At 57.2% G+C, this 26,277-nt stretch overlaps 2 protein-coding genes across 3 annotated transcripts in view; one reads left to right on the top strand and one right to left on the bottom strand.

The window, feature by feature from the left end:
- DGCR6L (DiGeorge syndrome critical region gene 6 like) overlaps positions 1-8,141 on the top strand; it is an 8,460-nt gene extending 319 nt beyond the window's left edge. Inside the window, exons 2-6 of one of the 2 annotated variants that reach the window (XM_021713189.1) lie at positions 119-279; positions 3,659-3,759; positions 4,375-4,515; positions 4,872-5,000; positions 8,112-8,141. In XM_021713189.1, coding sequence (XP_021568864.1) covers positions 119-279; positions 3,659-3,759; positions 4,375-4,515; positions 4,872-4,955 — 487 coding nt within the window. In that variant the 3' untranslated portion in view covers positions 4,956-5,000; positions 8,112-8,141. Of the gene's footprint in view, positions 1-118; positions 280-3,658; positions 3,760-4,374; positions 4,516-4,871; positions 5,400-8,111 lie in introns of those variants that run through there. The other variant, XM_008059703.1, reaches the window with a different exon arrangement.
- LOC103262092 (proline dehydrogenase 1, mitochondrial) lies at positions 6,009-26,271 on the bottom strand. The gene is made up of 14 exons (XM_008059702.1): positions 26,143-26,271; positions 21,785-21,993; positions 17,081-17,115; positions 16,496-16,645; positions 15,572-15,636; positions 15,257-15,373; positions 14,818-14,897; positions 13,786-13,867; positions 12,431-12,523; positions 12,173-12,319; positions 10,530-10,705; positions 9,327-9,425; positions 6,680-6,768; positions 6,009-6,596 (listed from the first exon to the last, which is right to left on the bottom strand). The coding sequence occupies exons 2-14, from the start codon at positions 21,940-21,942 to the stop codon at positions 6,409-6,411; spliced, it is 1,479 nt and encodes a 492-aa protein (XP_008057893.1). The 5' UTR covers positions 21,943-21,993; positions 26,143-26,271; the 3' UTR covers positions 6,009-6,408.
- Between the last annotated feature and the right edge of the window lie 6 nt (positions 26,272-26,277).

Genomic DNA, 26,277 nt, shown 5'->3' with positions numbered 1-26,277 from the left:
TAAGGTGCTGTAGGGCGAGCCGCAGCGGGTATAGGAGCGGGCAGGGGGCTAGGGAGCGAGCGGGGCGGGAAGAGACGTCTAGCCAAAGCACTCTGTCCCCGCGCTGACCGCCCCGCAGCTCGTTCCAGCAGCGCCTGTCCTACACGACGCTCAGCGACCTGGCCCTGGCGCTGGTGGACGGCACCGTGTTCGAGATCGTGCAGGGGCTACTGGAAATCCAGCACCTCACCGAGAAGAGCCTGTATAACCAGCGCCTGCGCCTGCAGAATGAGCACCGAGGTGTGTGGGGCTGTGCCGCCGCAGGGTGGGCTGTGAGCGGGTCGGGTGTCCCGAGCGTCGCTGGAGGAAGTCCCCAAGGTTGACCAGATCATGGGCGTGGCGCCTGCCACAGCAACCACCTTGGTGACCAATGGGTGGAGTCTATTTTATTTTGTTGGCGGTGCATCTCCTTAGCGTTACATCCAGAAACCCCCTGCTGGGCTTCTCTGTAGTCCACCCCCTCCAGGCAAAGTGACCCAGGGCCTTGGCCCCTGCCTGTGCCTTACAGACCCCCGTGGTGGTGGATGACTGATGCGCTGCAGTCGATGGACGTCTGCTAACAACTTTAAGCAAGCACCCTTTAGGGTCAGTGCCATCTCAGGCCTTCAGGGCCCCCACCCACTGCACACCGAATCCTGAGCACTGCTTCTGCATATCCTCCGGGTCCTGAAGAGCTTCCCATCTGAGACATACACTTGGCCCCTCCCAGGCATCCCCACTGGAGGCTCCAGAGCCTGTTTCTGCAAATTTTACCCCCTAACTGCAAATTATAAAGGGCAGCTCCCCCTGCATCATCAGATTTCCACTTCTGCTATTTTATCTTTCCTTAATTCCTTATTTTAAAAGTTCAAACATTTGAAAAAGTTGAAGGAATAGTATGATGAATGCCCTTGTGCTCTCTACCTAGATTAACTAATTTTGCCAGAGTTCTTTATGTTCCTAAATGTATGTAACACACCATTTCACCAGGAGTCTTTGGCACTCCAGGAGACCAGGATGTACAATCCAGCACTAATGACATTTGTGGCTAGATAAGTCTTTTTTTTTTTTTTGAGTTGGCGTCTCACTCTGTCGCTAGATAAGTCTTTATGGTGAGATGCTGTCCTCTGCATTGCCACTGGCACCCTCCCCTAGTGTTGACAACCAGAAATGCCTCCAGACAACCCTGGGGTGTCAACCTTGACCCTAGGTTGAGAGCAAGTGCTCTAGAACAGGAATACTCTCCTACACAACTGCAGAAAGTACTGTCCTGAGAAATTAGCCATTCCAGGGTGTCTTCTGACCTCAGTGCATGGTCATGTTAGAGATTGTTATTCTGTAAACATCCAGTGTAAGTTCATGCACTGCAGGCAGTTACTTTGGTCCCTCTGCTTCTGGAACAGACCTAGCATTTATTGTGGCACTTTTTGAAGAGTGCAGCGCTCTCTGCCTGTAGAATGTCCCTGCTCTGGATCTGTCCAATTGCTGCCTCATGCTGTTTCTTCAGGTGCTGTTTGTAACCTACCTGTTTCTCCACCCACTGGGTTTCCTGTAGACTGGACAGCTTGGAAGAAGCCTGATTAGATGCAGGTTTAATTTGGCAAAACTTCCTCCTAGTAATACAGGTCCCTCCCCAGAGGGCAGGCAGTGTCTATTTGCCCCAGAACTAGTGTGTTCCTGTCAGGAATGGATGTTGGGTTGTTAGATCCTTTTTCTGCAGCTATTGAGGTATCCTGTGGTGAATCTTCATCTTCTGCTGCTACAGTGAATTACAGTGATTTAAATTTCATCCCACTTGATCTTGGTGTATTATCCTTTCTGTTTTGGATATGATCTGCTCTAAAATCTTGCTAAGCATCTTGCCTGTGTGTTCACAGCAGACTTTGGGCTATAGTTTTCATGTAACATCTCTTGTCTGATTTGGGTGTCAGGGGGATGCTGGTTTCTTCAGCTTTCCAGAAGAAAAGTCTATGTGGAATTGGTGTTTATTCTCTTAATGTTTGGGTGATTATCTTTTTAGACTTTGTGTTAAGGTATGAGATATAGAGTCCTCCAATTCCAAGTTCATGGTTTGTTACTCTTTCCAGTGCTCTGGCTGTGCCAAGCCTGGCTGGAGCAGGGGGTTGAGGCTGGCTCCAGCACTTTGCAGGCTCTTCCTTGTTTACTGGTACAGGAAGATGTTGAGACTCATCTTTTCCTATTCTCTGAGCCCTGGACTCAGCCGTTTCTCCACAGAGCCCTAGTTCCGTCTAGTGAGGGGAGGTTTTGATGACAAGCTGTGTGAGTCCTTCAGAAGGTGCAGGCAGAATTTTTGCTTTCGCTCTGGTAGATTTAGCAGGTGGTTGTGGCTGCTGTGACCTTTACATTCTTTGGTCGACTCTGAGGCCAGGCCCCTTCTGCCCAGAGTAGGCATGGTTTTCTCTCACCTTTTGTTTGCCTCCCAGCAGACTCTGGCAGCATCCTGGGACTCGAAGCAGCACTTGCAGAACAGAGTGAGGGAGAAACATTTGCCTGCCTTTTTCTGCTTCCTGGCATCCTGCCCTCCTCACACACGTGTAACCAGATAGCCAAGGAGTCTCTTGTTCTGGTGTTTATGGAGCCACCCCGTGGGGACTCTTGGTTTCACACAGTCTCAAGTGATAAATGCTGTCACCAATGCATACATTGTGTGCAGAAGGAGCCAGGGAAGGCTGTAGACACAGCCAGGAGCTCAGGGGCCCTCCCAAGAGGAGCTGCAAAGTGAGGTCTCTTCTTAGGAAGAGTGTTGGCTTTGTTTTCTTGTGGCTGGGACCCCTCCTTCCCAGGAGCTATAGCCACTTGTTGCTCACTGGGCATGGGTGCTGGCTATGTCATGCTACATGTCCCGTCTTGGGACAGTCTTTTTTTTTTTACATCTCTTGATCACTTTTTCCTGTTTGTTCCTGTCAGAAGGGACAATTTGCACACATCAGTGTTTATGGCACAGTCTAGCAAGTCATGCAGTTTTGCTTGGTGGCACCAGTTGAGCCTGTCAAAGCCACTTGGAATCCCTGGCCCAGGCTCATGGTGCCTCAGGCTTCCCCGAAACTCTGGCCTCCCAGATCTGTGCCCGCTCTGCTTCCTCAGCTGGTATGCAGGGACTGCCCACACTGAAAGGCTCTCTGAGGTTGAAGTGGCCAGCCACACCCCTGGTGGGCAGAGGCCCCCACACTTGGGCATGGCAGCTCCTCTCCTCCTGCTCCTTTTCCAGGCCTTTGCCCGAGGTCGTCTCCAACACTAGAGTAGATGTCCATGGACAGGGGGGCGGGCACACCCAGGGCTGCTGGCCTGTGACCATGTGGGCCCAGAAGCCTTTAGACTGCAGCCTCCCTCCCAGCCACCTCCTCTGGGCTCTTTTGGTCCTCTGAGCCTGGTAGTAGATCTAATCCCTCACATCAGCCTTCCCCACCCACCCTCCTTTTGGGCCCCATACCTTCTGTTGTCCCCTGGATGACTTGCCCCTGGAGGTGGGACCTTACCTGTGTGAGAGCAGCCATGGGAGTCTGAGGGGCCCAGCATCCTGGCACAGAACTTCCTGTCCACCCCCAGGTTGCCCAGCAGGCCAAGGGGTGAGGACTGCTCCCTCTCTTGCTGTCCACTGACAGGCTCTTACCTCCCCCAGTACTCAGGCAGGCCCTGCGGCAGAAACATCAAGAAGCCCAGCAGGCCTGCCGGCCCCACAACCTGCCAGTGCTCCAGGCGGCCCAGCAGCGTGAGCTGGAGGTAGGGGTGTGGGGGACTGGCCAGCCTAGCTCCTTGTGGGCACTGCCTGGCTCTGCCATGTCCAAGCAGAGAGGCTGGGAGGAGGGGCACAGGGTGGGGGTGGCCACCAGGGGCCTAGTGAGTCCCAGCATGTGGCTCTTCCTGTAGAACCCATGTGCCCAGGGCTGAGTGAAGAGTGGGCCCGACTGTGACTTCCCCCACTCCCTGGGACAGCAGCTCCTCGCAGGCTGGAGCTCCACAGAGTGGGTGCTGGGGGGTGGTATTGTGCCAGTGGGGGTGTTGCACTGGCAGCCTCAGGGATCCAAGGGCAATGGTGGGGGTGACGGGGCCAGCAGCAAAGAGCCTTGCCTTCTCCCAGGAAGTTCAGGGACAACTGGAGACTAACCAACAAGCCATGGGTCGGGGGAGGGGTGTCTGCAAAGACTATCTGAAATCCCAAGGCAGTCCCTGCTGGGGCATGCATTTGGGGAAGACCCTTGGATCCTCCTGCAGGGTTTGGCATGGCTGAGGAGAAGGGAGAAGCCTGAGTGGGGAGAGGACACATTGGTGGTCCCAACGGGCAAGGAGCTGGAAGGAACATGCATTCCAGCTGCCCTTGCTTTCGACCCACGGCAGGCGGCAGAGCACCGGATCCGTGAGGAGCAGCGGGCAATGGACCGGAAGATCGTCCTGGAGCTGGACCGGAAGGTGGCCGACCAGCAGAGCACACTGGAGAAAGCAGGGGTGGCTGGCTTCTACGTGACCACCAACCCTCAGGTCAGTAGCCAGGCCTGCTGTGCCCATGGTCCAAGTGCCACTGGTCCCTGAAGGCCTGACTCCATTTGGGCCAGGTCCAGGGGTGGGGGTGTGATAGAATCGAGGTTCCATGGAGCGTTTCTTTGCTATGCCTGGCACAGGGGCCAGGACGCACCTGCAGGGCCCTCCTCCACTCCCCTCCTGTGTACTGCTCCAAGTGTGCCAAGCCAGGACAGTGCCAGCTAGCCTGAGTTCCAGCTTTTTCTGGCAGGCTGTGGCCAGGCTCAACCCTGTAGCTGTTGCCTGGCACCCCAGGCCCTGGTATCTGCTTCTGACAAGGGGATTATTCTGGTTTCATGGAGCCCTCTGCCTCCCAGGAGCTGGTGCTGCAGATGAACCTGTTGGAACTCATCCGGAAGCTGCAGCAGAGGGGCTGCCCAGTGGGCAAAGCAGCACTGTGACTGGGGAGTCCTTACCAGCCACCCGCTGCCCAGCATGGCTGGGAAGTCCGCCCCAACCCCCAAGCATCAGAGAGCTGAGCACAGCTCATCTTCCTGATGTTGGCCCCTGCCTTCCCAGCTGCCAGAAGACTCCTCTTCTGGAGAGAGGCCTGGTGGACTCCAGCTGCCTGTTACCCACTTTGAAATTTTTGGACCAAGTACCAAGATGGTGATGTAAAGGGGAGGCAGGCCCAGCCTGCCCACCATCTGCCCCAGGGCCAGGTAGAGTTGGGGCTAGAGGTTCTGGCGCCTTCTCACACCACAGGGCCCATCCTAATCTGTCCCAGGCCCAGACGAGTGCCAGTTCTGGTCCCAGCCCTTCCCTTGGCAGCTGCAGCCCACATAGAAGGCTAAGCCCTGCGTAACCCAGAGAAATAAAGATGCCCCAGTATGGCCTGAATGTGGCTTGTGTAACAGCTCTGTGGTCTCTGCCACAGCCTGGTATGTCCATAGTCCAGGTATGTCCCCCACCTGATGCAGCCAAGTTGCAGCGCAGACCTCTGCCTGGCTCCCTCCTGTGGGGCTGCGTACCCTGCCCCTCCACCATTATCCCTGCAGAGACTGGGAGCCTCCTGGCCTTCCTCACCCTAGCTCTGGTCCCAGGGCATGGTCATGCCTTCCATACAAGTCTCCATCCAAGCCCCAGGGCACAAAGATCACATCCAACCTGCTGTGTAAGTCTGGGGAAATGCAAGCTAGCAGCTGCCATAGGCCTGGTGCATGGCCTTTTGGGACCACCAGCAGAAGCCTGATGCAGGTCCCTGGCTCACAGGCAGCAGAGGAGGCCTGAAGGGGAGGGCCTGGGGAAAGTGTGCCAGGCCCACACTGGCCTGAGCTTGCAAGCACTGTTGGGTCATGAGTTAGGGAGTCATGGGTGTCCTGTGTGGACCTGGTTTCTAGAGCCAGATGATGCTACAGAGGTCAGAGCCCAGGCAATATTTATCAAGCCCCATGTCAGCCACTCCCTCTCTCCTGCCCAGAGCTGACCCCAAGTGAAGACTGCAGTAGTCAAGACCGTGGCTGCCAGAACAGTGGTTTATTCACCAGGCAGGCCTCCCAGACTAGCTATTGGCCACCCAAGGAGCCTGAGTAGGTCAGGCTCAGCTCCTGGCAGAAGACTGTCCTCCTGGACCAAGGACACGGGGCTGAAAGAGGCAGGGTTGGGCCCACACATGCCAGGGAGTTCCGACAGTCCCCAGCAGCTCTGAGGCATCAGGCCCAGCCCACACCCCAGTGACCACACGTTAGACGGGGCTGAGGGCAGCTGGTCCAGCAGCAGCTCCCGTGCTGGGTACAGAAAGTGAATCCTGTGAAGTTGGGGTTGGCTACACCTGTGGTGACAGCCTGGAAGCCAGACCCTGCTCCCAAGTCCCTGCCCTAGCCTGAGAGTCCTAGGAGGGTGGTGGAGGTGGGGCTAGGCTGGGTGGTGGAAGAGGCTGCCGGTACACAGCCGCCGCCAGAGCTCCTGCCGCAGTAGCTGCCGCTCCCGCTGGGCACCCTTCACAATGCTGCTGTTCTCCAGTGCACGGCGGGACAGGTAGGGCAGCACCTCCATCACAGGGCCATAGGGCACATACTTGTATACTGGGAAGCCGGCCTGGCCTGCGCATAGGTAAAAGAGCAGGCAAGCTAGTGTGAGGCCTAGTCCCTGCCCCACCCCACCCCACAGGGAGGGCCCTACTCACCTAGTGGGAAGCTGATCTGGTCACACATGCCCAGCAGCTGTCCAAAGTACACTTGGCGGTCAGCAGGATGTAGGCCGAGCTCCTCCATCCTGTGAGCAGGTGATGCCAGGCAGGTGAGGGGCCCCACCACCCCCTGGGCCCCTCTGAACTCTGAGCTCTCCTGCCACCCCATCCCCCATCTGCACACTCCAGCCTTCCTCCCCTGCCCTCACCCTAGCCAGGCTTCCCAGCTTCCAGCACAGGCTCCCCCTGGAGAGAACGTAGCCCATGGCCAGCAAAGATCCCCTCCCCAACACCCTCCTGGGAGGTGTAGCCCCTCCTGGTGCCCTGACCACAGAGGCAGACCTACCCCACGGCCTGCCCCATGGACCAGATAAGCCCCATCAGTCCTCCGGGGTTCTGCGTAGCGACTCATCTCCTGCATCACCACCACCCCCCACTCTTCCACAGCTACTGTCCTACATTGTTGCCCCAAGTCCCTTGAGGGTGGCTACTCTGAGTCAAGGTGTGCTGCAAGTTGAAGTAGTAATATTTTGTATATTTTGGGTTAACTAAAATGTATTATTGGCATGAATTTTATATTTTAACATAGCTACTAAAATTTTTTTAAATCACAGCTGTGACTCGCATGATGTTTATCAGACAGCACTGCGCAGATGTTGGGGTGGCCCTCAGCTCTGTCCCTTCTTAGCACCACCCCCTGCAGGACTTTACAAAATCCCAGGGTTTGGAAGGTCCACATGTTAACAGTGCTCACGTCTTCAGCCCCATGTCCCATATCCAGTGTCCAGACTCTGCCTGTTTGTACCAGCCTCTGCCCCCTCACCCAGGACTCCCCTGGCTCATCACTCTCAGGGTCCATCAGCCCCAATCTCAGCTTCCTGAAGTCCCAGGTCCCCTGCAGGAGGGCCAGCCATGGCTCTTTCCCTGCATCCCTGGGCTGGAATGGGCTGATGTCAGGGCCACCCAGTCTAGCATGGGCACTCACCTGCCACATCACACTGGTTTGGAGTCTGTCTCCACCTCTGGAAGGGGAACTCTGAGAGCTACTTCCACTATCCTGTCCCTCCCCTGCTGGTGTCTACGGCCTCTGGCACATGACCACAGCTTCTCCCAAGCAGCTTCTCCCTCTTCGGGCATTTCAGAAGCCTGAGGCACTGCATGACAAAGCCTGGGCTGGCCTGTGGGACCCTGGACATGCAGTGCAACACTTGACTGCCCTGTGAAGGAGGCTGTTACCCTGTGAAGGAGGCTGTTGGAACCCACCAGCCACCAGCTCACTGCAGATGCGGAAAGGCCTCAGATAAGGCCCATGGGACATATTGACGTCAAGTCAGGCTGCTTGCCAGTGGTGCCTGACTTGATGGCATGGTGGCCTGCACCTGGAGAGGACAGGGCAGCTGCTGTCATTAACCCAGAGCTGCTTCCCCAGGGGAAGCGCCCTGTCCGCCCAGAGGCACAGAACTATAGCCTGCTCAGGCCTGGCAATGAGCGCAGTATCGGAAGACCTAGGCATAGGTCCCAGGAGCCACAAGGAAAGAGCCCAGCTGGCACTTGGGGGAGGGGGAAGCTGCATGGGGCAGGAGGCACTGCAGCACAGTGGTGAAAACAGACCAGTCCTCGGGAAGGCTAGATGTCAAAAAAGGAAGGAGGCCTGCCAAGAGGCTGTCTGTGATATTAGTTAGGGTCTGCGTCACCAGCCCGTGAGTCCACCCTACAGTACAAGTGGCCAGCAAAAGCCAGCACATCCTCACTGAAAGTGAACAAGAGACCTTGCCTGTAGGCCAGCCTGCTCGCAGCCATGGAGGAACAGCGAGCCCCTTCCTCACCAATGTATCAACAGCGTCTGGTGGAGGATCAGGGTGCAAAAGGGGGTGCACTGCAATTTCAGCCCATGAAACAGCAGCACCGTCATAAGCAAAACATGAGCGTGGATGTCACTAAGTGACCTTGACACTGCAGTTAGCACTTGAGCAGCATGGGGACTTGCCCCTAAGGCTTGGGCCTGTCCTGCTGTGGAGCAGGACCCCCACTTGGCTCCTGGGAAAGTGAGGGCCAGCAAGGCCACTGCCTAGGGCCCCCAGTTTCTTGGAAGTCCCCATCCCAGGAAGTCAGGAAGCGGGAAGCAAGACCCTAGTGCGGGCAGGGCTTAGGTCGGAGCCTGGGAGATGAGACATGCTGACAGCACCGGAACACTTAGAAACTGACTCCACCTTACTTCCTGCATTGAGTTGTCAGAATTCAACCATAGCTGTGCTCTGTGGGACAAGCGTTTAAGGAGAAAACAGACTATGTTTAACTACAGGTGCATCGAAACAGTAAGGGAAACCGTTAATAAATGAGGAGGCCTCCCAGGGGCCTCTGGGATCCAACACCATGTTTGTACATTTCCATTTGAATCCCCAAGGAGATGCAGTTTTTGAATTTGAAAGTTTTGTAAGTCAGGTATTAATTTTAGAAACCAAAGTAACTGCAAGTAGCTTTCTTGTTCTTGCAGCTCAGCATCAAGCATGCCGGCTGGGCCTGAGGCTTGCAGGCTTCGAAGCCACTGCTGGCCGTTCCATACCCATCACCTAGATATCCTACCTGCCAGGCAGTCTCCTTGCATACCCAAACCCTGCGTCCCGGCGGTGTAGCAGGTGCCTACCTGCGCAGTGTGAAGCGCACCGTGTCCTCGTTGTGGGAGGCCACCATCACCTCAGCCTTGGTGTTGAGCTTCAGCTCCTCCAGCACGTAATTGAGGCACCTGGGGGAGAGCAGCCATGAGCCCACAGTGTCGGAAGGCCAGCCCAGAAGTAGCACTTCCCCTTCCCAGTGCGCCTCAAGAAAAAGAAAGCTCAGCCACCAGGAGAAGTGAGCAATGTCTGGGACCAGATGGCATCACCGCAACATGCTCTGTGACCATGGGCACCTGCCCGGGCACCTTGTGACAGACACAGCTTCACTTCTAGAAAGGGATCCTGCAGCGCATCCTGCCCGTGAGGACAGACAGGGAAGCCAGTTACAGGGGTCTTGGGTATAGAGAGCCCTAGGACCAAAGACCTTGTGGTACTGCCCTCAGGCAGTTGAGTACATGCAGCAGGCTCAACAACACACATGCTCTTTCTGACCCGTGATCCGAGCCCAGGAGCACACAAGAGCTGTGTCCTCAGACACAGAGACACCCATACAACACACGTGCAACGGGGCAGGACGTTCAGCAAGTCCTGTTAAAATAACCAGGTGGAAAACGGAGACACTGAACATGTGGTCCTGGGTGCCCATGCAGTGGCAGTAGCACCACTCTGCACGTGGACAAGGGAGGCTCCAGACTGCACCACATGAACGATGTGAAGGCCAGGACACAGCATGCGATATAAGCCATAGGGGCTGGCTGTGCACAGCACGACATGGGCAGGAGGGGAACCAATGAGGACACACTTGGGTCTCTGCCTTTGTGGTGTGCACCATGGCACTGAGGAAGGAGCATGGCTACCAGCCCATGCAGTGTGCGTTGAGGTGACAGCACAGAGGCAGGTGCGGCCATAAGCAGGGGAAGCAGGGAGGCCACACCACAGGCAGGGGAGGGCAGGGAGGCTGCGCACGCCTCTCCAAGTGTCAGCTGGCACCGGCCCCAGGCCAAGGTCAGTTATGTTTTGTTCAGTAGGCTTTTCTGTATTTAAAAAGGAATAACCTTCATGTTTTGAAAAGTGACACATGACACAAAAGGAGAGAATGTCTGCTCTGGCCTTAGGACACATATGGCTCTAGCTCCTGTGGGAGCTTCTGGCCTGGTGGGTTGGATAGGGGTGACCACAGCAGCATCCCGAGCCCCTCCCTCGGGCCACACTCCTCAATCCCTGCCCCATACCTGTGGTACATGGAATTGGTGGCCTCATATGTGGGGTTGAGGGGGTCCTCGTAGCCTATCTCCACTGCACGGGCACGCTCCTGGGCCATGTAGGCACCCCGCACCAGCTTGGCCCCAAAACACCAGCCCTCGCGGCGAGCCAGTTCCACATCCAGGGTCACATTGTCATAGGCGTCCTGTGGGGCCAGAGGTTGCAGGGAGCCCAGTCACACCCAGATGATGGATGGACAGTACCTTCCTGGGACCTGGGCTCCCAGATGGAATCAGCCAGGGGCACCCAGCTAGGCAGTGCTGCCTGGAACGGGGGAGTATGGCTTGGATCTGGGATCAGATGTAGGTGAGGATAGGTCTTTGAACTCTGTCCTTAAGCAGTGACAGTGGGGATATCTGCAGCCTCCTCTAATGACCTCTATGGCACCTAGGGACAGCTTTGTAGGGGGACAGCCCTGTGGGTTGGGACAGCCCTATAGGGGAGGGAGTGCTATGTGGGAAGCAGCAGTGCTGGGTGGGAGAAAGCAGCCCTGTATGGGGAAAGCAGCCCTGTGTAGGGGAAAGCAGCCATGTGGGGATAAGTAGTCCTGTGGTGGGACAGCCCTGTAGGGGGCAGCCCTGCCTGGGGGGTGGGGGGGAGTATCCATAGTGGGAGGAAGCAGCCCTGTGGGAGGACAGCCTTGTGGAGGGGATACAGCCGTTTGGGGACAGCCCTGCAGGGTGGAAGCAGCCCTGTGGAAGACAGCCCTGTCGGGGGGAGATGCAGCCCTGTTGGGGTTATAGCCCTGTGGGTAGGACAGCCCTGGGGGAGAAGCAGCCCTGTGGAGGGACAGCACTGTTGGGGATGGGATGAGCAGCCCTGGGGGCGAGCAGCCCTGGGGGGCAAGCAACCCTGGGGGGCAAGCAACCCTAGAAAGGGGAAGTAGCCCTGTGAGGGAGGAAGCAGCCTTGTTGAGGGACAGACCAGGCACCAACAGCCACTCGGTGCTCCAGACTCAGTTTGACAGGGAGGAGTGCACGCTGGGGCACCTGCCTGGTCCCCACGCCACCCTGTGCCCTCTAGCATAAGAGCCCTGGACCTGCTCCCATCCCTGAGCAGCTTAGCATCCTCGGGCTGAAGGACTGGCCGAGGTCCTGCATGGAAGCACCCTGGACATGCAAAATCCCAGGTGAGTCTTTTTGAGGAGGCCCAGAGCATTTATCAGATTGTTGGGGTCCCGAACTAAAACAAGCTGGGGGAGATGGTCATTGGGAAGCCTTGAAATCTAGGAAGTCAAGCACAGCAAGCAGACCCCTGAACAGCTCCTCTTCCTTCGGCTCCTCATATGCTCCTGGCTGGTCCTGAGGCCCAGAGCAGGGGCTGGCAGTGACAGAGGTGGCCCTTCCTCCTCCGAGGTAGTCACCAGCCTCAGCCTAACCTGCAAGGAAGGCATAACCACCGAGCAGGAGTTTTCTTCCTGGACATTGGGTCAGCCCTGCTACAGAGGACCTCGTCAACCTCCCAGACCTGGCCTGCTCCCTTCCCTCCTCGTCTGTCCCACAATCCCTGACCTGTGCTCAGGGCAGGGCCAGGTAAGGGCACTCTCCTGTTAGTGGCCAGTCTTACTGCACATGGGAAGCAGGGGGTAGGTGGGAGGCGGGTAGGGCCATACCTTGAGGTAGCACTGGTAGGTGTTGAAGATGAGTGGCTTCTCTATGTTGAACCTGCGCTGCATCTCCAAAGTCAGGCGGCTGATGGCTGGCTGGAAGTAGGTCTGCTCAGCATCCACCATCAGTCGCACACCCACTTCTGTGGCTTTCTGAGGAGAGTTGCAGTGAGCAGCAGGAGTGACTGGCTTAAGTGACAGAGGTACCGTTCCTCTGCTCGACCCCAGGGTCTACACTGAAGCCCTCCCGCGAGCGGGGCTCACCTTGGCCAGGACATCCATCCGCTGCAGCATCCTGGTCATCTGCTGCTCCTCCTCTTCAGTGAACTGGGACAGCAGAGGCTCCAGCTGTCCTGTCTGGGTACAGCACGTAGTCAGGCCACAGCCTAGGTAGATCCCCAAGGGCCCGACTACACCTCTCAACAGTGCTGCCCCAGCCCACAGGCACCCCCTCAGCCCCATGCAGGGCCAAGAGGGCCATCTGGAACTGACAGCACCCCAGTGCCAGGCCCAGGCCCAGTACCAGGGAGGCCTCACCCTGCCCCATGACTATTTGTGCGTAAAGATCAGCCCCACCTGGGCCAGCTGCACATGGCAACATGGCACCCTGGAACCTTGCACCTGTCAACACACTGCCTTACAGGTGGGGCCTGGTGGCACCAGGAGGGAACTCGGTACCTGTGCCAGGCCTGTACCCCAATGTGAGTGCCCTCATGGCCTCCACAGGTCCCTCAAGGGACCAGCACCAAGGCCTCCCCTCACCCCTCACAGCCCCAGCAGCCTTGTCTCACAGGGTACACGCAGCACCATGCTATCTTTTGCCACACAGAGTTTCAGTGTCCAACAGTGGAGGCCTCAGAGCAGAGCCATGCTGTACACACCACACCGCAAGACTCTGCATCCATGGCTCAAAGCGTGAGGTGGGCTTTAGTTAGCAGGGCTGCGGACATCGGGGGAAGGAAACTCCATCTGCAGGATGTTTTCTGAGGGTGCTCCTGTTCCCAAACCCTGGCTGGGGTGACAGCTCCAGTTCCTGGGCCCCTCCATGGCAGGCACTCTAACAAACATAACTTGGCTCAAGTGATGCCATAGGACTGAGGCAAGGTGGGGGGAGGTCCCAGAGTCTGCCTAGCTCTTGTCTCAGGATGCCAGACTTTGGAGCCCAGCCACCATGTTGGGAGGAAACCCATGCTGCAGCCAGCACTGCCTCCAATGTGCAAGTGGTTGCCTGGACCAGCCCACTACCCTGAGGACAGTTGCCCACAGACCTGAGAGAGAATTACCCAGCTGAGCCCAGCAACCCCAGAACTGTGAGGGGAGAACAACTGTTACCAGTTCAGGCTTCTGAGGATTGGGGTGCCCCAACACATGAGGACAGATGACTTGGGGCAGGTGACAACACCCTCTCCTGTGGTACCTCAAGACTGTCCATAGGTCTCTGTCCCACCAAGCACTCTGTGAACACTAGTGGGTTTGTCTTCTTCCCTCAGACTACAAGCGTCTTTGTGGGGCTGGAGAGGCCCCATAGTGGGCAACGGGAGACACACATGAAGGACTGAATTCTCTTCTTGGCCCAGCACCCAGCTGAGCCAGGACTCAGTGAGGAGGGGCTGCGCTACCTGTGCATTGGGCACCACCAGATGCTTGGAGAGCTTGGTCCTGCTGTCAATGAGGCTGCTCCAATCCAGCAGGTCCACGGTGCTGAGGGAGAAGATACATGAGCCACATGGGGTGGCTGGTGGCTTTCCCCACTGGGATCAGCTGGGGGAGCCAGGCCCAAACCAGCCCATTCCCCAAAAGAGCATCCCCAAACCCAAGTACCACAAAACCCACCTAAGTGTTCAGGTTTAAAAGACAGAGACGATGTAAATGTTATTCTCTGTTTAAAAAATTAATGCACAAGGTCAGACATGGTGGCTCATGCCTGTAATCCCAGCACTTTGGGAGGCAAGAGGATTGCCTCAGCCCAGGGGTTTTGAGAGGCAAGAGGACTGCCTGAGCCCAGGGGTTCAAGACCAGCCTGGGTGACACAGCAAGACCTCATCTCTACAAAAAAATTTTTAAAAATTAGTTGGGCATGGTGGCGCATGCCTGTGGTTCCAACTGCTTGGAAGGCTGAGGAAGGATCACCTGAGCCCAGCAGGTTGAGGCTGCAGTAGCCATGAGCAGGCCTCTGCACTCTAGCCTGGGCAACAGAGAAAGACCTGACTCACACACACACACACAAAAAATTAAAACAACAAATACGCCTGCATCTGGTGGCTATAAAGACATGGGTCCTGAACACCTGAGGCCAGGTGAACCCTGGGGAGAAGCCTAGTGCAGGATCCCAGGCAGGAGGCTGGCACATCCCCAGAGGGGCCCCCTGGTGACCTCAGCCACCAGCCCGAGGATAGGGTATGAGCCCCAGGGAGGGTTGAGCATGCCACCCTCACTCTAGGACCCAGACAGTTCTGTAAGGAGCCCTCTGTGGGATCTGGGCTGGCCCCACATCCACACTGCCCAGCCCAGCCCCTGGGATTCCTCCTGCTCAACGTCTGTTCCCTCGGCAATATCACGCTGAGTTCCCCCCTCTTGGGGAGGCACCAGGACTGGGAAATGCCCAGGGGTTCAGTTAACACCCCTTCTTCTTGGCCTGGGGCTGCTCTTACCCGGACACCCCCAGGGTCTCCGCCGTGAACCAGCCCTCAATCTCTGCCCTGGATGCAATGCCCATCTGTGCGACACTTTCCTTGAGAAGTGAGAAGGTTAGGGTCAGCCTGTTCACATGCATTCCATCCCCACCACTAGGCTTGTGGCGCTGTTTTTGACTTCATGACATCAATAGCAAGAGCAGGATCATTTCTGATATGTTCTGCATCCATACATGTGTTTCCACCCATCTGCTGCGCAGCCCCAGTCCTGCAGGGCTGACACCCGTTTGTGGCACCTCCTCTATCTCTGTCAACCTCCTGAGCCATCCAGAGTCCCCTGGCCACCCCTTCCCCAGTGCCACCGCAGCCATGGAATGAGCCACAGGCACTGGGTATGCCACCGCTCGGCCACGTCCCGTAAGCAGGGTTCTGCCCCAGCCACATGGTTCTGCCCTACCTGTAGCACTGCCAGCTCCAGCTTCGTGTCTGTGGCTGCCAGCCCCGCCTGCCCTTGCTCTGCAGCCATTTGGTGAAAGAAGCGTCTCCACTTGGTCAGCACTTCGGAGAACTGCAGCTGCAAACCAGACCTGAGTGCCACCATACTGCCCGACCAGCCCACCCAGTCTGCCCAGCCCCCAGGGCTCCCCATAGCTCCCATGGCCCCCACAGCCCAGGCCTCCAAGGTACTGGCATGTGCTTTCAGTTGGTGCTGCAGCAGTCTTGAGGACTCGCAAAGCACCATCCTCTGCAGGTGGAAGGTTCTGGCACCTACCAGAAACTGGGGTCTCCCCAGTGCAGTGAGCTTAATGGCGGAGAAGCCGTCGTCGCTGGCTCTGCCTGTCAGAAGCCATGGGAAGAGCCATGAGGGCCCCAGAGGGAGCCTGGCCAGTCCTGACCTGACTCCACCCAGCCGGTGAGGCCCTCACATGTGGTTTCTCTGGGGCCCTGAAGGGAAGTGACACCATAGCAGCATGTGCATTTGCCACACATGTGCAGGACGGCAGTGGGCAAAGGAGCCACCTGCCCACCACCGAGCAGCCTGACAGCTCCCTGCTGCTGCCAGCCTTGGTTTTCTCCCCTATGATATCAGCACTACAGGTTACCCACACATGGGTTGCAGGACCCAGAAACAGAGCAAAATGGAGGTGGAACACTTGAGTGGTCCACATGGCCCTGTCTGCCTCCAGGGCGGACAGGCAGTGAAGGGAGCACAGGGGAAGACCCAGAACTCCCTTGTCAGTCAGGAGGCTGTTTACTGTGCCACTCGCCCCTCCTAAAACACTCAAGAGGTGGGCCAGGCCTGTGTGGTCCCCTGGTTCTGAGGATGAAGGACATGGTATCGAGACCCTGGTGGCTGTGCCAGGAGGGACTCCTTGTTTGAGCTGCGGCACCAGTTTCCCAAGCAGAACCTAGGCCCAGGGACTGGGGCAGCTGCAGTACGCACCTCCTGCAGCCCCAACCTGGGCACCCCGAGGGAGCAGAACAGGAGTGGGGGGTAGGGGCAGGAGGCGGCTTTCTGGAAGCAGCCGGATTCCTCAGGAAAGGGTTGGATGGGGTGGGACACGAGAGTAGCTCGTGCCCAGCCCTCTTCTCCAACATCAGCCTGGCAGTCATCCACCCATGTCTCTGAGAGCCTGGAATCTGCCAGGGCCAGGGCCTGGTGGGGTACATTGTAGCCAGCAGAGAGGGGGCCCACCTGAAGCTTCGATACAGTGCAAAAACGTCTCCATGTGGCTGTCACACTTGGCCTCGTTGGCGTAGAAGTAGGTGCGGGCACTGATGACACCAGCCCTGCGATCCCCAAAGGCCCTGTGGGCCTGGTACTGCTTCTCCCGGTTACTCGCACCTGAGAAGGCAGAGGCATGGCCTGAGCACAGATCCCACACCGTCCCCAAAACCCACAGTGCCCCAAACCCACCTGGCACACACATGCCCATGCCTCAGGACAGTTCTTAGTGGGACCCCACAGACCCAGCCTCTACACTGCTCTCCTGCTTGCCCTCCTTTCTGCACACGCTCCACCAGAAGCAGCCTCTCCCTGGGCTAAGCCGCCTCATGGGGCAAATGGGGCAAATGGTGCCAGGACAGCAAGGCTTCTGTCACAGAGATCTGGCCCCCCTGAACAGGCTACCAGGAGAAGCGGGCCTGTCAGAGCCTGGAGCCACAGGCTGGGAAATATCCTCACCCCACGACCTGCTTATGCCCAAGCCCAGACGCTCCTGTGCAACAGGGGGTGCATGGGGTGGGCGACATCTGCTGCTGACCTTGGACCCTCACTCACCACTGCCATCCCTCTCCACGGCTGAGGTGCAGGACCTGTGGGAAGCAGAAGAGGGTCTGAATCAGGCCACCCACCAGGGCCCCAGGAGACAAGCAAGTTCCCACAGAGGTTGCACTGTGGGCCTCCTTATGACCAGGTCGAGGGCTGCAGCCCCCATGCGGTCACCTAAACCTGGGACAGCAGTCATGGGGCTCTCACACCCCATGCCCTCAGAAACCTGGAGCTCCCTGCAAGTGGAGAATCAGAACAGTATACAAAGAAGCTAGCTGCAAGGGCTTTCCTGCCTCCACAGGAAAGATGAACACAGCCAGCCAGGGCTGAGTGGGGGAGAGCAAGAAGCCACCCAGCACACACAGTCCCAACTCAGTAGCCAGACTCCTGGCTCTGGCCTCCGCCCCACAGTAGAGTTTCCCACTACACTCTGCTGAGCACCTCTGAGGACCCTCGCCATGGCCGAGCACAGGCTCCTGCCCCTGCACATCACCCCTTACTCACATCCAGCCCCAGGCCCAGGCCCCCAGCTGCATCCTTACCCCTGAGGCTTATTTTCCAAGCAGCAATAATGTCTTTTAAAATGCAAAACACATCTTGTCCTGTTATCTTGTTTAAAGGCTTCCTGGGTTCCCATCCTGAGGATGTTTGAAGTCCTCATTAGGATAAGATGGTGAGGCCAGATGCTGGCTGCCCCAGTTCACTGAGCTCTGCTCGGCTGGACCACCAGCTTTATTCCTGCCTGGTCTGACCTGTCCCAAGCCCGCTGGCTCTTCCTGCCTCTACCATGCTGGCTCCCCTCCTCCCAGCCCTACACTCCTGCCAGAGCCACAGCAAACACCGTCTCCTCCTCCTCACAGGTTCCTGGTGCTCAGTTTCAGTGCTGCACCACTTGGAACAGCAAGAGTCATGGCCAACCCTAACCCCCAGCAGCTCTGCCCAACATTCAACTTTGTCTTTAAAGCCATACTCAATTACCTGGGAGAGAGCTCTGCCCACAGCTGGCAGCACCTCAGCCTCCCTGAGGCAACCTAGAGTCACTCAGAGTCTCAGGTGGCAGGTCTGCCAAACCCACAAAAGGGACAGTGCCCCGTGGGCCCTGGGCAAAGGTAAAGGCAGGGAAGCTGTGGCTCACCACATCCCCTGGGCTAACATGTCAAGGGCATGGCTGGCTGGCCAGCTGCCTGGCTTTTGACCTTGCTGCACAGAGCAAGCCCCAGGTGCCCATGCCCTCACTCCTGGGCAACCCCACAGCTCTTATCTGGGGACTTTGAGCAAGAACATCAGGGCTGGGAAATCCCAGCAGGCTGGGGGTTCCCCATGTACTGCCACAGCATGGGAACGAGCTGGCAGTCAGCCACATTCCAGCTGCCTCATACTGGCAAGGAGATGCAACAGGAGAGGGTGGGATATTACTGTGTGACCAAGGAGCAGCTCCCACATAACCAATGCCCAGGACAGGGTACTCGTCATCTCCTCCCAAGGCCTCAGGGTGGGCATCTCAAGAGTCACGGGGCCAGCCCTGGGCCCTTCAAACTGAGGCCTAGATACAGCCAGGCAAATACTACCCCCAAGGGGACCCATGGTTTGTGCTGAGGCCATGGATGCAGCTGGGTACTACCTAGGGCAGAAGCCCTCACAACAAGGAACAGGTGTGGGGCCTTGGGCCTATGGGCTAAAGTCACACAGCCCACGGTTTAGAGAGCATGTGCCTCAGCCACATACAAGCCATCTGCCAAAGACAGGAATCATTGTGCACAAGGTCTGTGGGGACGCAGGGACAGCATGCTCCATGCATCCATGCTCCAAGCTGAGCTAGGCTGGAGAAGCCAGGAGTGAGAGCCACTCCCTGTCCTCCTCTGATAAGCTTAGCAGCAGAATACAGCCTGGGGCTACCTCAGGAACAGGCCAGAGCATATGGAAACTCGCCCAGCAAAGTAGCCTGCATGGCACCCAAGGGACAGCTGGGTCTCAGAGCAGACAGCTGCTGGGCAGGGGCAGAGCCATGCCCTCCACCAGGCCTGGAGAGTAGGTCACAGCAGGCACTTATGGCAGTTCCCAGGCATGCCAGGGTCATGTTGCCTGGGGGGAGAAAGAGTACACCACGTGCACCACATAGGAAATCTGGCTTTTGCCACCTCGGGCGCCACAGCATCAGGGTGTGGATGTCACAGGGAGCTGGGGGCCAGGCACCGGTGGCCAGATTTACAGGGGGAAGGGTGAACATGTGGGGCCCTGATCAGAATAGAGACCACACTCCAATGCCTCTTCACCCACTTCATGCTCCCTCAGTCCCAACCCCATAAAGCCTAAACCAGATGCCCAGGACTCATCCAGGGAAGGACACACTTGCACACACAGACATGGTCCAGGATGTGGAGGAGGAAACAGAGGGCAACACAGGGCAAGGAAGGACCAACTTAAGTCCCCAGGGGATCTGCAGAAGCAGCAGGAAGACCCTTACCACCCCCTAAGTCGCTACAAGCTGCATCAGGTGACATAGTGCCCATTTGAAACAGAGTCTGAGGACACCACACCCCTTACTTCACCTCTGCTGGAGGAAAGCCCAGGAGTCCCTCTCAACCTGCACCCCCTCCCCAGCTCCTCCAGGCCCTGTCTCCCAGACCCATACTCAGGACAGATGCTGTGTACACATCCCAGGTGAGCCATCCAGCCTGGGACCAAGGCCCAGGCTCTGCCTCCTGCTGGTCCTGGACCTGCACAGCCGGACACCACCTTCCAACCTCCAGGTATCCCCTCATACAGCACAGTCATCAGGAAGAAGCCCTGGCCTCTTTCACCACCCGAGGCACTTAACTGCCAGGTGGACCCCATGGGGCTCTTCTCTTGGGGTTGGGGCCCTGGCCTCTGGGGAAGCACCATCCCACCCTCCTACACGTGGGCATGCCCTTTCTAACCCATGATCTCCCACCTCTTCCCCGTCCCCAGAGCACTGCTGGCCTCACTAGGCACTCACGTGCCTCCATCCTCCCAGGGCTGTTCACAGGCAGGCCCTGCGCCACCCCCACCGCCTTATTTTGGGGCAGTGGCTGCGGCATCTCTCCCCAGAATTGAGTCTGTGGGCGTGGTGACAAGAAGACAGGTTAGGAGTACAGTTCTCTGGGCCCTACCAGGGTCACTGAGACAGTTCCCTGCGCAAGGGTCTGCGAGGCTGGTCACTCCTAGTCAGGCAGACCATGCCACCCATGGGACTGACAGGCCCAGGCCCCTCTGAAAGCACCAGGTGCTGGCAGCAGAGCAAGGCCAGAGCTCTTGTTCCCACCCCTGCAAAGACAGAGGGACCACCACTCCTGTCCCAGAGCCTGATTAGGGCTCCTGCAAACAGCAGCTGCCAGCAGTACAGAGGCAGGGAGGGGTGTAGGCTTTGTGGGGTGAAGGGCTCGGGCTCCTGGGGAAACATGGTGCCCAGCCCCCAGCAGGGTGCAGGCTGGGCTGAGGATATGATGCCATTGGTTATTCAACAGGCAGCCCCAGCAGAGACTGCAGCCAAGGACCCAGGTGGCTGCAAGGGTGGGGGATGCTGGGGCTGCAGCACCCGCCTTCAAAGTAGCCAATCACGAGGCAGAGGTTGGGCTCTCCAGGGGCAGGCAGCCAGCTTGCTGAGGCAAGCAAGACTCGGACATTCTGTTCCTAGGGCTAGAGGTCTCATGTGACTGCTTTTCCCTCCCCTTCCCGCCCACCACCTGGGAGGCGCAGAGCAAACACCTAAGCCCCACAGTGTCTACCCCAGGTCTGTCCCCAGCCTCACGTAGGTAAGGCCTATCTGCTGTCAGGGTGTAGGGCCCCCAGTCCCAGTAAGGACCTGGCATGGTGGGCCTAAGTGCCAGCATAGGAATCAGGCACTTTGCAAAAAAGAAAAGGCTGGCCTTGCTGGGGCCAGCAAAACTCCAGGAAGTTGAGGGCAACATGGTCTTGTTGTTCTGACCTACTGCACAGGAGGGCAGGTCAAGGAGGTACTAAATTGTCCCCTATACTTACTGCCCCTAGAGGGGCCCTACAGCAGGTCAGTGACCCCTGGAGGAGACCGCAGCACGGGCAGCCATGCTGCAATTCCCTTCTCCATGGACACCTGGACAGAAGCTAGGCCTATAAGGCTCCACACTAGCCAGGCAGAGCCATCTGCAGGGCAGGCTGGGGCCAGGTGCAGGTAGGATGGTGCGACCTGCCCAGCCAGTCAGAAATCCCGCAGAAGAGTGACTGTAGCAGAGCTGGAGTTAGTGCCTCCTGCACAGGCCAGCACTTGTGCAGGCAGCACACGCCCCAGCCACACCTCTGTCATAGCTGTTCCCTTCTGCCCCTAGGGCTGAAGCAATTGACTCTCATAGAATGTTTGTACATCAGGAAATGTTATTCTTGTTTTGATTTCTTTCAACCACTTGAAAATGCACAAAGCATTCTTGGCCTACAAACTATACAAGAACAGGCAGTGGGCCAGACAGACCCAAGGGCCCCTATGTGCTGACCCTTCCTCAGGCTGTACGCATACCAGGCCTTCCAGGGAAGCCCAGAGATGTCATCTGCACAGAGCAGTAATGCAAGAACTCCAAGCAGAACCTGAGAAGGTCATCTGTGAGGGTTAACCTTGGCCTCCTCCCAGCTGAGACTGAAGCCCAGCAGCTGGGTGTAGCCTCCCGACCTCCCAACAGTCCCAGGTGCTTTGGGGTACCCGAAGCAGACACCAGCAGGCCTTACTCCATCTCCTTTTGCTCAGCCTCCATGGGGCTCAGGTCCTCCTCCACACCATAGTCCAGGATGGAGCCTACACCAAAGGCCTTGTTGTGCCGAATCAGGGGTCGGATAGACTCCTGGTCCTCACCAGCCACAAACTGTCCATAGAAGGTCATCTTCATCAGCCTGTCAAACAGCCTCTGCCCCAGAAGTTTTCTGGTGATGTGCAGCAGCTAAAAGGCAAAGGAAAGCAGCTGTCCTGGGTGCTGGGCCACCTCCCCTGCCGAATGCCTCTGCTCACCCCCACTCTGCCACTTCAATTTAACCACAGGGCCTTGCCACGTCTCCTGGGCCAGACCTAGCTCCCAGCATTGTTTCATGGTGAAGACCACCGAAGCAGCTTGCTCTTCCGCTCACAGTAGCCATCCATCACGCAGGGCCCCACCCAGGGCAGAGCGGCCCAGGAGGTGCTTCCCCATCAGTCCCCTCCCAGCTGCCATGAGCATGCAGTTCCTGCCTGGATTCCAACCCCAGGGGGCCTATGCACGGGTCAACCCAGCAGCACACGGGAATGCCTGACCAAAACTTGGTGGGTGAAGAATGGCCTCACTCCAATGCAGTGGGCATTTCCAGAACATGCTCTGTATCCACACCTTGGCAGTCCTGGCAGGGAGGATGATTTGACTCAACTTTCTAGAAAGCAAGTACCCAGATTTTTCACTGTCCTGTTCATTCTTACCCCAAGTCCCTAACACAACATGCCAGGACCAGAGCCACCTTGAATGGTTGCCCAACAATAAGCACATGCAAATGCAGACTGGGTCTGAGCTCAGCCGGGCAAGGTGTGCCCTGACAAGTACAGCAGGCCAGTGATTGCCCACCTGGGACAAGTGAGTGCCCACAGAGCCGTCTGTGGTCGTCCAGCTACTTGAGGACGTGCCCTGAGAAAGACACTCAGGACCTGCTCAGCCCTCTCCTCCAGTCACGGCTGGCCACCAGCTCATTCACACGCCCCAAGCCGCCACATGCCAGGCACCATGCTAGAAACTGGGACGATGGAAGGGAACAGACAGAGAGCTCACATCAGGTGGGGAAGGGACCTGTACAAGGAAGGAGTGGCTCCATGCATGCTGGAACAGGGATGGGGCAGTGCCCACGGGGCATTTCCTAACCTAGATCAGGAGGGGCTGCACCAAGGCAAGGAGGTGGCATGGAGAACTGGTGGAGCTCCCACAATGGGGACAGCCAGGGCAGGAGGGAACAGGACAGCAAGAGGCTCCTGGGCCGGGAGGGCCAAGTGTGGTGCTGGGAAGCACCCACCAGCCCACGTCCGCTGCCCCCACCAAGGGAGCACCTCTTGGGACCAGGATTTTAGGAACAGCCTTGAGTTTCAGCAAAAGCATTAGCAAATCCAACATCTTTATCCCCAAACCAGACCCCAGCAACCCCACACCAGCCACAGGCAGACATGGTCCCACCGCCCTTCCTGCACTGCATGCTGGTGCTCAAAGAAATGCCTCCTTGCCTCACCTGTGCATAGCACGGAGTGGCCACAGGACCAAGGTTTCCCAGGCATCACCCCACCTTTCTGCAGTCTCTGTGCAATGTCTGACTTTTAAAGAGGATTCAAAACTGGAAAACGAACATGCTGACACCCAAGATGACACAGGCCAGCCTCTGTGCCCACCAGGCAGTGTCCAGGGGTAGCTGGGAAAAAAGGATGGGCATCAGGTGTATCAAAGATCACTCAAGCAGCAGGTGGGACAGAATCAGGGACCTAGAAATCATCTTTCAGCTCAGTTGGGCGAGGCGTGCCCCAACAGAAAAGGAAAGGAGCCTCAGTCACATCAGCTCTGAGAGAAGCATCAGAAACACACCATGAGCCCAGGTGGGAGCTGTCCACTGCAGGGGCCACACAGGCCACGCAGCCTCTAACCAAGTGCCTACCTCTGCCAGGCTGACACTCAATGGAGGGGCAGGAACCCAGTCACTCCAGCTCCAAGAGCACTTTACTCACAAAGACAGAGTGGTAGGAATCGCCTGGGCCATGCTGGGAGCTCCCCACAGGGCTGTGGAAGACACAGGCAGGCCTGGCCAGCTTAGAGCTGACTCCAAAGCAAAACGGCCACTTTCAAACCACCTTGTGTCATATTTGCCCCAGGAGGCACCACCTGAGACCAGGGCAGCCCTACCTCTTCTCCAGGTGGGGAGATCTTTCAAGGATTTAACTTGCACCAGTACCTTGAACAATTATCATAATGCTATAAGAAGGGGCTTGGTAGTAGTGGGAAACCACTAGGGAAGGGAGGGGTGGGATTGGCAGTTGAGGGAAACTGCCTGGGGAAAGAGGGGCACACCTCATCAACAAGGGTACCTGCATAATGAACATTTGTATACCTATCCCTGAACTGTACCCCACATCTTTAAAATAAAATAAAATAGAAAGAAACTTGCACCAGTCATACATACACTGGGTTTCACAGTGAGACTCAAACACATGCATGGAGCCAGTTCTCTCCCTCCTTGCCCTCAAGGAGCCACTGTCCCTGTCTGTCCTGTCCCTTCCTCTGCAATGGCTCATGCTCAAGCACAGAGCCACCGTCCTGGAAGATCTGGCGTTTCCTAAATCCTCTTCAAAAAAGCCTGCTTTCAGGCAAATGCAGGCCCCGCTGAGTCCCAATCCAAGGCCACCTGAAACTCTAGAGCAGGCTTGATGGCCCCCACTGCCCTGGGGAGCCCCACAGACTCACGCTGGCTCACCAAAGGGAGTTTTTGTGGCAGGCCAGAGGACGAGAGAAGGACCGGTTCTTGTGAGAGCTCACAAGCCCAGGCCTGGCCTCTTCCCTGATCCTCCCAGTGCCAAAGCTACCAACATCAACAATGACAATGGTGCAGACCCCATAGAGGGGCTTCCCAATGCACAAACTGGACCCAAGAGGAAGCTGAGAGAAGTTGTGCCAGATGCCCTGCCTCCAGCACTTGCCTTGATGGTACCCAAGAAACTACAGCCCTCTCATGGTCACTGGATGGCACCCTGCCAGCACTGGAGCACTGGGAGTCCTTCCCCTCAGCAGGCTTGGCGCCAAATCTCATGGCACAGCCCTGCTGGTTTCTCAGCACCATAGCTGGTCTTGAATCCAGAAGAGAAAGCTTGGAGCTGTGCCTGGAGAATTTGGCCTGGCCAGTTTCTAGCCCTCTCCCCCTCCCAGCCAGCCACATGGTGGGCACAGCTTCTGAACTGCTGGCCTCTGTCCCGCCCAGCAGCCACCTGTGACCCTGACTTTGGGAGCCAATCATGACCTTGCCCTCCACAGAGGCCCTGTGGTTGGCCACTTCCTCACCTGTCACTCCTTTCTGGCTGCCCTCTAGATGCCTGCACTTCCCAAAGCATCCAAGTTGCTTCCCTTCCCCCACCAGTTCCTTCATCCACAATGTCCCTTCTGCCCCACCTGCCCCCTTGGCCTGGACTCTCCACAGCCACACCTTGATCTCAGGGCATCAATGTTTGCTGTAAACACTGAGATGACCTCTCAGAGGCATTTAGCCTGTTCCTCCACTGTCTCCCCCACACTTCCACCATGGGTCCTGGGCTCCAAAGCTGACCATGACGCTCCCGGTGAAATTTGGCCTCCCTGGCCTTACAACCGACTGACTTCAACCTCATGGACCTCTGCCCTTACCTCCCACCCACTAAGGCCTTCCCAAAGCTGGAAGTGTGACGGGGTGCTTCTTCTCAGCCCCCATGCCACCTCCTGCCTCCCCGTGGGGTCAAGAGAACAGTCTTGCCCAAGAAATGAACACCAACAGATCCTGTGATGACCACTGGCCCCCGCGAACTATTCCCAGGGTCACCAACTGCCATCTCCACTGCTCCCAGACTGAAAGTAGCTAAGACAGTGGGTCTGCTGCTTCTTACTCCCCAAAACCCTCACACTTTTTAAAGATATCACATGTATGTCTAAAGATGGGCGTTTGAACGGCTTCTCTTCTCCCCAACAAAGTCTGCTCAGTGGCCGTGTTTGGGTGCAGCAGGGGTCCAACTTGTGGAATTCCGGCCCCCTGGCTACCAGACCATCATTACACAGACTTCTCTTAGGGAAACAGGAATATCCTGTTTTACGTTCCAGGTGATAACTCTGTATTCTTGCAGGTGGTGCAGGTCTTTTAAAAAATCACCGTTCTTTGTTTTCGGTTGGTAGTAACTGACAAGTGGGAAAATCCTCCAGGTCCGAAAGGGAAACAGGAAACGCCTCTCTTCCTGGCTCCACTCGCTAGGGCGACGCTCCAGAGGTCCCATCTACGCTTGGAAGCCCCATCTTGGCCTCAGAGCCTCCCCATCCGCACCAGCTCGTGGCGCGCCAGTTGCCCCGACCCCCGCGCACCTGCTCATGGCGCGCCAGCAGCGCCGGGGAGGCGCACAGACGCAGCACCAGGAGGCCGCGCGCCAGCTCCCAGCTGCGCCGGCTGCGGAATGCCTCCTGCGCGTTGCCGAAGTCCACGACGGGTACTGGCGACCG

This window comes from Carlito syrichta, unplaced genomic scaffold (genome assembly GCF_000164805.1).
Source record: "Carlito syrichta isolate Samal-C Ts95f unplaced genomic scaffold, Tarsius_syrichta-2.0.1 Scaffold304335, whole genome shotgun sequence".
In the NCBI taxonomy this organism is placed as follows: Eukaryota; Metazoa; Chordata; class Mammalia; order Primates; family Tarsiidae; genus Carlito; species Carlito syrichta.
The sequence above is the reverse complement of the archived record's forward strand: the minus strand, read 5'-3'. Positions and strand labels throughout refer to the sequence as shown.

Bases quoted from the DNA above. Each gene is read 5' to 3' on its own strand.
- LOC103262092 (XM_008059702.1), bottom strand. From the start codon at position 21,942: ATGAAGATGACCTTCTATGGACAGTTTGTGGCTGGTGAGGACCAGGAG. The intron at 13,868-14,817 runs GTAAGAGCAGCC...CTTCTCCCTCAG, and splicing joins GAGACCCTGGGGGTGTCCGG to CACCGTGGACCTGCTGGATT. The intron at 6,597-6,679 runs GTGAGTAGGGCC...ACCTATGCGCAG, and splicing joins CCAGATCAGCTTCCCACTAG to GCCAGGCCGGCTTCCCAGTA.